General features: G+C 54.3%; 1 protein-coding gene across 3 annotated transcripts in view; it reads left to right on the top strand.

The window, feature by feature from the left end:
* SERAC1 (serine active site containing 1) overlaps nucleotides 1-12597 on the top strand; it is a 34020-nt gene that overhangs the window by 14326 nt on the left and 7097 nt on the right. For all 3 annotated transcript variants that reach the window (XM_078618421.1, XM_078618424.1, XM_078618423.1), the window contains exons 8-15: nucleotides 314-448; nucleotides 1049-1162; nucleotides 2447-2612; nucleotides 4237-4387; nucleotides 5228-5366; nucleotides 9209-9309; nucleotides 10187-10284; nucleotides 12293-12475. In XM_078618421.1, coding sequence (XP_078474547.1) covers nucleotides 314-448; nucleotides 1049-1162; nucleotides 2447-2612; nucleotides 4237-4387; nucleotides 5228-5366; nucleotides 9209-9309; nucleotides 10187-10284; nucleotides 12293-12475 — 1087 coding nt within the window. The remainder of the gene's footprint in view (nucleotides 1-313; nucleotides 449-1048; nucleotides 1163-2446; nucleotides 2613-4236; nucleotides 4388-5227; nucleotides 5367-9208; nucleotides 9310-10186; nucleotides 10285-12292; nucleotides 12476-12597) is intronic.

Consider the following 12597-nt stretch of genomic DNA (forward strand, 5'->3'; position numbering starts at 1 on the left):
CGGCGGTGGTGGCAATGGTGATGATGATTGCGGTGTTGGTGGTGGTGACTTGGCGGTGGTGGCGGTGGTGGTGACGGTGATGATGATTGCGGTATTGGTGGTGGTGACGTGGCGGTGGTGGCGGTGGTGGCAATGGTGATGATGATTGCGGTGTTGGTGGTGGTGACTTGGCTGTGGTGGTGGCAATGGTGATGATGATTGCGCTGTTGGTGGTGGTGACGTGGCGGTGGTGGCGGCGGTGGTGGCGGTGGTGCCGGCTGCGTCGTCGTCGCCGCTGCTACTGCTGGTGACTTGCTGGCGCGGTGGGCTGCAGGGCCCTTCCCCTGCCTTGGCCGAGGAGCTGCGAGCCCTGGTGGCTGCTCTGCCCCAGCGGAGCGAGGACTCCTGCCTGCGCTACTTCACATCGCTGGCGCTCAGGGACGGCTACGAGCACGTGGAGGCACAGAGGGTACGGCCGCCTACACCGCCGCGGCCCACGGCATCGTCGTTAACATCTCGCCGCAGTGGCTCAGAGATGTTAACTACCTCGCCTGGTGTACAGGAGGTCGTGGGTTTGATCCCGACCCTGACGCCTGCTGCTGTATATTTGGAGTTTGCGTGTCTCTCTCTCTCATCATCATCACGGTGGCTAGGAGATGTTAACTACCTCGCCTGGCATACAGGAGGTCGTGGGTTTGATCCCGACCCTGACGCCTGCTGCTGTATATTTGGAGTTTGCGTGTCTCTCTCTCTCTCATCATCATCACGGTGGCTAGGAGATGTTAACTACCTCGCTTGGCATACAGGAGGTCGTGGGTTTGATCCCGACCCTGACGCCTGCTGCTGTATATTTGGAGTTTGCGTGCCTCTCTCCCTGCGGTCACGTGGATTTTTCTCCGGGTCCTCCGGTTTTTCACCCCACAATTAGAATCGACGTGACGCGTTCAGATTATTTGGCTGCTTCGTGGTGGGTTAGGTAGTGGTGAGTTGGTGGCGGTGGTGCCGAGTGTGGTGGTGTCACTGGCAAGTCCCGTAGCCCACGATGTCTCCGTTGCCTCCCGGCGCGCAGGATGGCCCAGGCTGCTTCGAGACGAGCGAGTTCCTCTACGCGCAGACGCTCAGCTCGCTGGCGCCCGAGCGCGCTGAGGCCTTCTGCCTGCACGCTCTCCTGCACCATTCCATGGTGAGCGCCGCAGTTAGAGCTCGGTGGGAGGTGGGGGGTGGGGGGTGGGGGGGGGTTGGGTGGTGGGGGCTGGGGGGTTTGCGGGGGTAGGGAGTTGGGAGGTGGGGGGTGGTGTGTGGTTGGGATGTGGGGGCTGGGTGGTGGAGGTTGTGGGGGGTGGGGGGTGGTGTGTGGTTGGGTGTTGGGGGCTGGGGGGTTTGTGGGGGTAGGGAGTTGGGGGGTGGGAGGTGGGGGGTGGTGTGTGGTTGGGTGGTGGGGGCTGGGGGGTTTGTGGGGGTAGGGAGTTGGGGGGTGGAGGTTGTGGGGGGTGGTGGGGGTGGGGGTACCACTTGACCCACGCGGTAGGTGGGAACCATCCCGCTTGCTGTACTGCCATTGTGCACGTGGCCGTGAGCCGAGAGACGGCGGCGGGCGACGCGGCAGCCCACGGACAGGGAGGGAGTTTCACGGTCGTGTGTGTGTGCGTGTGTGTGTATGTGTGTGTGTATGTGTGTGTGTGCGTGTGTGTGTGTATGTGTGTGTGTGTATGTGTGTGTATGTGTGTGCGTGTGTATATGTGTGTGTGTGTATGTATATGTGTGCGTGTGTGTGTGCTCCACCAAACCTCGCTGCATCCACAATGCACTGCCTTAGTGCTGCCTTAGTGCTGCATTTCTTGGAGTGGTGGCCGTGCACATGGCCTGTCATCCAGCCCTGTGAAGGCAGCAGGGGTTGGTGGAACGCAAAAATGTTGAGTGAGTGGGTGGATGAGTGAGTGGGTGGGTGAGTGAGTGGGTGAGTGAGTGGGTAGGTGAGTGAATGGGTTCGTGGATGAGTGGACGAGTGAGTGGGTGGATGAGTGAGTGGGTGGGTGAGTGAATGGGTGAGTGGATGAGGGAGTGGGTGGGTGAGTGAGTGAGTGGGTAGGTGAGTGAATGGGTTCGTGGATGAGTGGGTGGGTGGATGAGTGAGTGGGTGGGTGAGTGAGTGAATGGGTGAGTCGGTGGGTGAGTGAATGGGTTCGTGGATGAGTGAGTGGGTGGGTGAGTGAATGGGTTCGTGGATGAGGGAGTGGGTGGGTTCGTGGATGAGGGAGTGGCTGGGTGAGTGAATGGGTTCGTGGATGAGCGAGTGGGTGGGTGAGTGAATGGGTTCGTGGATGAGGGAGTGGGTGGGTTCGTGGGTGAGTGAGTGGGTGGGTGAGTGAATGGGTTCGTGGACGAGCGAGTGGGTGGTTGAACGGACGAGTGGGCGAGCGATTGAGCCACCTCCATCGCTAAGGTGGTCCCACCTCCACCTCCGCAGGTGCCGGGCCACGGTAAGCTCATGGTGGACCGTGGCGCCCTGCAGCTGCTGCTGAGGCTCTACCTGGCGCGGCGCGACCCGGCGCGCAAGGTGCAGCGCCGGGTCACTCGCATCCTGGGCAACCTGGCCGCGTGCCCGGAGCTGCACGGACAGATCCACCAATCCGGTGAGCGCACGCGGAACGACTCGGGGCCGTGCCACTCGCCGCGCACTTTGCCTCGCGACGCAATCGGCCCGGTGCTCGGGGACCAGAGGTCGCAACCGGGTACCCGATACCCGTACCCTACCCGATACCTGGCTACCCGTACCCGGCCAGGTACGGGTACGGTTACCCGTTTGCGACCCTGGTGCGGCCGGGTACGGGTAGGCCGTGAGTCACTGGTGAGTCACCGTTTGTCACTCATTTCCCAACGTCTTGTCTCTTCTCACAATTCAAGTTCCTAGAATCAACCCACCCGCGCCTGCAACATGGCTTCATCCCAGAGGTCGCAATCGGGTACCCGATACCCGTACCCTACCCGTACCCAGCCGGGTACGGGTACGGATACCCGTTTGCGACTCTGGTGCGGCCGGGTACAGGTACGGATACCCGTTTGCGACTCTGGTGCGGCCGGGTACGGGTACGGGTAAGGAATCAAAACCCGTTTGCGACCTCTGTCGGGGGCAGCTACGAGCACGTGGAGGCACAGAGGGTACGGCCGCCCACACCGCCACGGCCCACGGCATCGTCGTTAACATCTCGCCACAGTGGCTCGGAGATGTTCACTCCCTCGCCTGGTATACAGGAGGTCCTGGGTTTGATCCCGACCCTGACGCCTGCTGCTGCTGTATATTTGGAGTTTGCGTGTCTCTCTCTCTCATCATCACGGTGGCTAGGAGATGTTAACTCCCTCGCCTGGTATACAGGAGGTCCTGGGTTTTATCCCGACCCTGACGCCTGCTGCTGCTGTGTATTTGGAGTTTGCGTGCCTCTCTCCCTGCGGTCACGTGGATTTTTCTCCGGGTCGAATCGACGTGACGCGTTCAGATTATTTGTCTGCTTCGTTGGGTTATCGTTTGTGGCCGGGTTGCTGTTGATGAAGAGTTACATAGCTCAGTAGGCCTTACCTGGTGAAATAAAAAAGTAGTTTAAGTCGTAAAATTTCGATTTAAAGCTTTCGTGACTGCAGGGATTCATCTTCTTGGTTCTTTCGGTAAAGTCACGTAGAAGGGAAATACAAAATAAAAAAATTTGTAAATGTTTTTTATTATTATTTTATTATTTCCCCTCTACGTGACTTTACCGAAAAAACCAAGAAGATGAACCCAGTCGTTCGTAAAAGTTGAAGGCGGTATAGTACTATAGTAATCGAGCGAGTGCAGAATCACTGAGCTGGAATTGATAGCTTGAAAGCATTTAGCGCGGGGCCCTTGAAAGTGCGGGGCCCGTAGCTACATATGTAGCTATACTCTTTGGTTCTTTCGGTGAAGTCACGTAGACGGGAAATAATAAAGTAAAAAAAATAAAAATTATTTTATTATTTCCCTTCTACGTGACTTCACGTAGAAGGGAAATAATAAAATAAGAAAAATAAATCATTATTTTATTATTTCCCTTCTACGTGATTTCACGTAGAAGGGAAATAATAAAGTAAGAAAAATAAATCATTATTTTATTATTTCCCTTCTACGTGACTTTACCGAAAGAACCGAGAAGAGTCTAAGTCGTTGTTTAGTAGCGTGTGATACTGACGGTTCTGCCCGTGATGCTGCTGGCGCTGTGTGCGTGGCTGTGCGTGCCGGCGCTGCAGGCTGGCTGCGGCCGCTGGTGGAGATGTCTCAGAGCCCGCGGGTGGTGCAGGCGTGCCACGCAGCGCGGGCCCTCGCCAACCTGGACAGGGAGACGGCGCACGGGACCCTGATCGAGGGAATGTTCCTGCTGCACCCTCTACATCGCAGCAGGTGACTGCTGCAGCACCGCTACATCGCAGCGCCACTGCACCACTGCATCGCAGCTCCACTGCACCACTGCACCACTGCACCACTGCATCGCAGCGCCACTGCACCACTGCAACACTGCATCACTGCTCTTTCATGGTGGTGTTGGTGTGATCACCAGTGAGGAGGTGGTGGTGATGGTGGTGGTGTTTTTGGTGTGTTCACCAGTGAGGTGGCGGTGATGGTGGTGGTGTGTTCACCAGTAAAGTGGCGGTGGTGGTGGCGTGTTCACCAGTGAGGTGGTGGTGGTGTGTTCACCAGTAAGGTGGCGGTGATGGTGTTGTGTTCACCAGTAAGGTGGTGGTGGTGTGTTCACCAGTAAGGTGGCGGTGGTGGTGGTGTGTTCACCAGTGAGGTGGTAGTGGTGGTGGTGTGTTCACCAGTAAGGTGGCGGTGGTGGTGGTGTGTTCACCAGTAAGGTGGCGGTGGTGGTGGTGTGTTCACCAGTAAGGTGGTGGTGGTGGTGTGTTCACCAGTAAGGTGGCGGTGGTGGTGTGTTCACCAGTAAGGTGGTGGTGGTGGCGTGTTCACCAGTGAGGTGGCGGTGGTGGTGTGTTCACCAGTGAGGTGGCGGTGGTGGTGTGTTCACCAGTAAGGTGGTGGTGGTGGTGTGTTCACCAGTAAGGTGGTGGTGGTGGTGTGTTCACCAGTAAGGTGGCGGTGGTGGTGGCGTGTTCACCAGTGAGGCGGTAGAGGTGGTGGTGTGTTCACCAGCGCGAGGCGGTGGTAGCGGCGGTGATAGTGGCGGTTGTGTGTTCGCCTGTGAAGTGGTGGTGGTGTCGGCGGCGTTGCTTTCTTCACCAGTGAGGAGGTGTCGGCGGATGTGCTCTTTGTGCACGGCCTCCTGGGAGGTGGCTTCAAGACGTGGCGGCAGCAGGACGTGGAGACGGCACCCTCTGAGGAGGGCCCCGAGAGCGAGGCCTACACCCACTGCTGGCCCAAGGTCGCGACCCCGTGCCCGTGCAGGCAGGAGTGGCCACTCACTCACACTGACACCGACTAACACACTCGCTCGCTAAGACTCACTCTCGCTCACGCTCATTCTCGCAATCACTCACTCACTGACACCGACTAACACACTCGCTCGCTAACACTCACTCTCGCTCACGCTCATTCTCGCAATCACTCACTCACTGACACCGACTAACACTCGCTCGCTAAGACTCACTCTCGCTCACACTCATTCTCGCTAACGCTCATTCTCGCAAACACTCTCGCAATCACTTACTCAAATTTCGAGGTAAAGCTTTCGTGACTGCAGGGATTCATCTTCTTGGTTCTGTCGGTAAAGTCACGTAGAATGGAAATAATAAAATAATAAAAATAAAATATAAAATTTCGATTTAAAGCTTTCGTGACTGCAGGGATTCATCTTCTTGGTTCTTTCGGTAAAGTCACGTAGAAGGGAAGTAATAAAATAATAAAAATAAAATATAAAATTTCGATTTAAAGCTTTCGTGACTGCAGGGATTCATCTTCTTGGTTCTTTCGGTAAAGTCACGTAGAAGGGAAATAATAAAATAATAAAAATAAAACATAATAAAAAATTCTCACGACGTTTCGGCCACAACGCAAGCAGCCGTCCTCAGGTGAAGACCAGGTCTGTCGGGGAGACAGCGTCTCAATGGATTCAGACGCTGAGGACGGCTGCTTGCGTTGTGGCCGAAACGTCGTGAGAATTATTTTATGATGTTTTATTTTTGTTATTTTATTATTTCCCTTCTACGTGACTTTCCCGAAAGAACCAAGAAGATCACTTACTGTCACTCTCGAACTCTCACAACAACAACCGCCATTCGCCACTAAGTGGCGGTGACGTCACCACGGCGCTTGTGCCAGGCCATGTGCATCTTGAGGCAACGTGAAGTGTCGAACGCCTGCTGGCAGGAGGTCACGGCACAGACCCAGGTGCCATGGGTTGCCTGACTGATATGACTGGCTGATACACCACCTGTGCCCCCTACTGTGCCAACTTGCTGTGCTTTAGCCACCTGGTGCTCCGCTCGTTGTTGTGAACGTCGCTCCTCCGCCCTCCGTTGTTGCTGGTGGGCGACTGCCTCCAACTGCCCAGTAGTGTCCTTCACGAGCCTCCTCCACAGAGGCCGATCTTGACACCGCTGGTACCAGTCATCGGCAAGTCCACTCAGCTCCACATCCTCCTGTATCACATCAGTCCATCTCTTCTCTAGCTCGTGCCGCGCCAGTTTTGCCCCCTCTATTCGGCCGAACAAAAGCTGTTTAGGCATGCGGTGGCCGGGCATGCGGGCTACATGACCCAGCCAACGCAGCCTTGCCTGCCGGAGGAGAAGCTCACCGGTGGGACTTTATCCAGATATTTCAAGGACCTGTGAGCTGCTCACACAATCCAGTCTGGTTAAACCCAGGATGGATCGTAAGCAGGCCAGCCGAAATGTTGCTAACCGGCGAAGATGTTCTATTCGGGGTGTCCAAGTTTCGCAAGCATAGAGAAGGGAGGGAATGACCGTGGCCGAGAAGACCTGAAGCTTCGTGCGTAGTGACAGACCAGGCGGCTTCCACACAGCGTTACGCAGCCGATGAAAAGAGTATGCCGCTAGACTGATTCGGAGTGAGACCTCTGCTGTTCAACTGGAGCCGGTCATGGGCACATTGCCCAGGTATGGGAAACTCTCCACTCTCTCCACAACTGCCCCATCACCAATTGGGAGTTCCGGTGGAGTGTTTGATGGCACAAAATACCCAGGCAGGTGCTTAGTTTTGGTGGGGCTGATGGAAAGGCCACATCTCTTAGTGGTAAACTCCAGGTTCACCAGCAGCGCCTCCAATTCGTCCTGTGAGTGAGCAGCAATCACCAGAACATCGGCATACATAACATGCTTGAGCAATAGGGAGCCATCCCTTGACCGCACCCGGGCATCGATCAACCTCCCATTGTATCGTTTACAGATTGAAATTCTTCCGGTACAGCCATCAAAGGCTTCATGAACTATGTGGTCGAAATAGATGTTAAATAATGTGGGAGCGAGAGGACATCCCTGTCGCACCCCAAGATAAACAGGAAATGGCTCCGACTCTTGACCATTTAGTTTTACCCTAGCCTTCCCACCATCATGAAGGTCCTTAATGATTGCGAGCAGAGAGTTAGGGACTCCGAAAGCATGTAGAACAACCCAGAGTCTAGGCCTACTGATGGTATCACAGGCCTTGACCAGGTCAATGAAACAGAGGTGTAGGTCCTGTTGGAATTCCCTACACCTCTGCTGTAGCAGACGGACAGAAAATATGGCATCTTCAGGACCGCCCTGGCCTGAAACCACATTGGGGCTCCGCAAGCTTCTCCTCAGCTTGCCTGGCAAGGTGATGTTGAATAATCCTTGCCAGGACCTTTCCCGGCATACTGAGGAGGGAGATGGCCCTGTAGTTGTTACAGAGTAGGCTAGGCGAGTCTTCAGAGAAGACCTAAAAAGGGATTGTGAGCTCGCCTGTCGAACGTACGTATGCGTGCGTGTACGTTGAACTTCTTGTAGAACTTCTTTCGCACCATACGTAGCCAACCGTGCTAACCGCAGGTGTGGGCAGCAGGTGGCCTTCCATCGTCTTGGCACAAGTACAGGCTCGGTTACCCATGGTGTAGCGTCTCGGTGGAGAGCCGACGCCACCGATCCCCAGACTCTCCCGAGTGAAACCCGGACAAGTGGCAACCCTAGTTATGGGAGGCCTTCCTCCAGCTGTGGATGAATCGTAGCAGCACCCAAATGTCAATGATTCTATTCCGTGGTTGAGGGAGCGGTTGTGAGGATGAGAAGCCGGTGAGCATGTACGTGCCTGGTGAGCCGTGCTCCATGCGTGCGTCAAGAGGTCGCAAACGAGTTTTGATTCCTTACCCGTACCCGTACCCGGTCGCACCAGGGTCGCAAACGGTTACCCATACCCGTACCCGGCCGTACCCGTACCCTACCCGTACCCTGCCGGGTACGGGTAGGGTACGGGCATCGGGTACCTGATTGCGACCTCTGGGATGAAGCCATGTTGCAGGCGCGGGTGGGTTGATTCTAGGAACTTGAATTGTGAGAAGAGACAAGACGTTGGGAAATGAGTGACAAACGGTGACTCACCAGTGACCCACGGCCTACCCGTACCCGTACCCGGCCGCACCAGGGTCGCAAACGGGTACCCGTACCCGGCCGGGTACCCGTAGCCGGGTATCGGGTAGGGTACGGGTATCGGGTACCTGATTGCGACCTCTGGTCCCCGAGCACCGGGCCGATTGCGTCGCGAGGCAAAGTGCGCGGCGAGTGGCTCGGCCCTGAGTCGTTCCGCGTGCGCTCACCGGATTGGTGGATCTGTCCGTGCAGCTCCGGGCAAGCGGCCAGGTTGCCCAGGATGCGAGTGACCCGGCGCTGCACCTTGCGCGCCGGGTCGCGCCGCGCCAGGTAGAGCCTCAGCAGCAGCTGCAGGGCGCCACGGTCCACCATGAGCTTACCGTGGCCCGGCACCTGCGGAGGTGGAGGTGGGACCACCTTAGCGATGGAGGTGGCTCAATCGCTCGCCCACTCGTCCGTTCAACCACCCACTCGCTCGTCCACGAACCCATTCACTCACCCACCCACTCACTCACCCACTCACTCGTCCACTCATCCACGAACCCATTCACTCACCCACCCACTCACTCACCCACTCACTCCCTCATCCACTCATCCACAAACCCATTCACTCACCCACCCACTCCGGCCGGGTACGGATAGCCGGGTATCGGGTACACGGTTGCGACCTCTGGCGTGCGTGCGTGCGTGTTTGTGCCGTCAGGCCTGGTTGGCACCTGACTGCCCGGGTATTAGGATCTTGAGCCTGGACTACGACACCCACCTGAGCGACTGGAAGGTCAAGTGCCCAGCGGAGCAGCACAGGTAAACATGCAGACGCGGGTAGCGCTAACCGTTCGGGCGTTTCGAGGTTCGGGGGTGAACGGGACCCGCACCCTGCAACTTGCAGACACCTCGGAACGGGCAAAAGTTAAGTCCGCTCATCCTCGACAATTTGCGCTTTTAAGACCGGACTAACAGCATTTCTTCTCATCTTCTTGGTTCTTTCGGTAAAGTCACGTAGAAGGGAAGTAATAATAACTTTAAACCCCCTTCCCACCTCCTACGCACTTCACAAGTAGTACTAATCCCATATCTGCATTTCCCATAAACCTGCTAAATTCCGCTTGATATGCAAATTATTTTGTCAAAGCGCACATTCCCCCTCCAACCCAGCTTAAATAGACGCTCCAAGCCTGGGGCGTGTCATTCAGACGCTGTCTCCCCGACAGACCTGTTTCTTCACCTGAGGACGGCTGCTTGCGTTGTGGCCGAAACGTCGTGAGAATTATTTTATCAAAATGGGACAATCGAAAAAAGTCTTCTTGGTTCTTTCGGTAAAGTCACGTAGAAGGGAAATAATAAAGTAATAAAAATAAAACATAATAACATTAGATATTATTTTATTATGTTTTATTATTTATTTGTTTGTGTTTCTACCTCGTGATAAAATAAGATATTATTTTATTATGTTTTATTTTTTATTATTTTATTACTTCCCTTCTACGTGACTTTACCGAAAGAACCAAGAAGATGAATCCCTGCAGTCACGAAAGCTTGCAAATCGACATTTCTTCTCAGTTTAATTTACCGCTTTTCGCTGAATTTGTCCGCGCGTTACAAATCATTGGGCCGACCGACCGCTTGATCGGTACGCGCGGTCACCGTTGCCGCGTCGTTATTTGCCGCCGTGTCATCGCAGGCGCTCGCTCGCTTCTCGGAGCGTGGAGATGCTGGAGAAGTTGAGGCTGGCGGGCGTGGGAGACCGCCCTCTAGTCTGGGTGGCGCACAGCATGGGAGGTGAGACCCGCGCCTGCAACCAGGGCCGCATCTCTTGACGCAGGATGAGCCGTGGGGAGTTTCTCGCCTTACCTGAGGCTGCAAGCTCTCAGGCAATCAGTCGTCGTAGCTGTTGTGGAGGGTTACGACACATTTGTAAATAACGCGATCTAACCCAAAAACGTTTATTATGAATAATCTTGTATTATTGAAACGTCGGGAGAATTTTATTGTTTTATATTTTTATTCTTTTATTGTTTTCCTTCTACGTGACTTTACCGAAAGAACCAAGAATATGAATCCCTGCAGTCACGAAAGCTTTAAATCAAAATATGAATAATATTGGTCGCGAAAGCCTGCTGCGTGTTAAACGCACCTCTTTAAATCAGCCTTTAACCCCTACCTAGTTGTGGAAATTTAAACCTGGTTCCGAGTGGGTGGGTGAGTGGGTGGGTGGGTGAGTGGGTGGGTGGGTGAGTGGGTGGGTGGGTGAGTGGGTGGGTGGGTGGGTGAGTGGGTGGGTGGGTGGGTGAGTGGGTGGGTGGGTGGGTGGGTGGGTGGGTGAGTGGGTGGGTGGGTGGGTGGGTGGGTGGGTGAGTGAGTGGGTGGGTGGGTGAGTGGGTGGGTGAGTGGGTGGGTGGGTGGGTGGGTGGGTGAGTGGGTGGGTGGGTGCGTGGGTGAGTGCGTGGGTGGGTGGGTGAGTGGGTGGGTGGGTGAGTGGGTGGGTGGGTGAGTGGGTGGGTGAGTGGGTGAGTGGGTGGGTAAATCGGTCTTTACTCTGTGCCTAGTTCTAGTCGTGTGCTCTGCAGGTTCTACTGATTTCCTGCTTTACATACACGGTGGTGGCACATTGGCGTCTACAGATGAAATATGACACTTTTAGTTAATTATTAAGAATGTTGAGATATAAGATGATGATTTGTGATATCGGCGAAGTAATGTTAGGGTTGCCACCTAATATCTGTAGGGTTTGATCTGCACAGGTTGAATAAACTTCAACACGACACCTCCCGGTCTGGTAGCGGTATTGTTCACGTTGAACTCGTTTTTTTTTACGCTTTCATTGAACTCACTCTGTCTGTTGTTTTTGTTGTATCCTCAAATCTTGTAACTCAATTTTTACCCACTTCCCAATGTGGTATCGACTGCAAACTCGGTATACTTATGTCATACTGATGACAATACTATATTCTATCATGAAAAATAAAAAATATATTTTTTAAACATTCTTTTTTAGATGTTATGTTTCGGCTTGGGTCTAATTGTCTTACACGCTGTTTATTAACTCACTCTGTCTGTTGTTGTTGTTTCCTCAAATCTTGATCTCTATTCTGTGGTTTTTGCTCAGTACGGCACTTTTATTTCACGTCTCTCTGCTTGAGTACATTTTTTTTGGGCGACCTGCGTCAGTCGCTGCTGCTCCCCGAGCCTCCGTCGCGCGGCCTCTCCCTGTCGACCCACCGCCTGGCTAACCACGACCTCACCTTCGACCCCTATCGGCTGGCCATCAGATATGCTTCCGCAGACGTCTGGAACGCTTTTTCCTTCCAATATTAGGATGCCGCTTGATCTAGGCACTTTTAAATCATCTAGGTTCAAAACTAATTTCTTTAGAACTGCTTTTTGTGTTTAGTTCGTTGTCCTTTCACCCGCACCTCCGATTAGCACGGTTGGCTACGTATAGTGCAAAAGAAGTTCAACATACATACGCACTACACTATACACTATTATACATGACACTACACACAATATACTCTTCGGTTCTTTCGGTAAAGTCACGTAAAATTAAAACGACACACACTATTCTACTCACTACGCTACGCACTAGAGTACACTACTACACACTATACACTACACCACTACACTAAATAGAAAACGCATTTCTTTAGAACCAATTTTTGTGTTTAGTTTGTTGTCTGTCCCCGCCGCACCTCCGATTAACACGCTTGGCTACATACGGTGCGAAATATGCCCACCATGCATACGCACGCACGCACGCGCATACATACATACGTGCCTTCGCCGCCAGGCCTGCTGGTCAAGAAGATGCTGTCGGATGCGGAGAGGATTCCGGAGTTCCGCCAGGTGGTGGAGAAGACCCGCGGCGTGGTCTTCTACAGCGTGCCACACCGGGGCAGCCGCCTCGCCGAACTGTCGCGCAATGTCGGATACCTCCTATTCCCCTCCGTGGAGGTCAAAGAGCTCGGCCGAGGTGAGGGGGGCGGCGGGGGGGGGGGGGGGCGTGCCGATCGTGGCTTCTACCAGAGGTCGCACACGGGTTTTGATTCCTTACTCGTACCCGTACCCGGCCGCACCAGGGTCGCAAATGGGTAC

The sequence above is a fragment of the Lampetra planeri genome, chromosome 57 (assembly GCF_965212315.1).
Source record: "Lampetra planeri chromosome 57, kcLamPlan1.2.h2, whole genome shotgun sequence".
Lineage (NCBI taxonomy): Eukaryota > Metazoa > Chordata > Hyperoartia > Petromyzontiformes > Petromyzontidae > Lampetra > Lampetra planeri.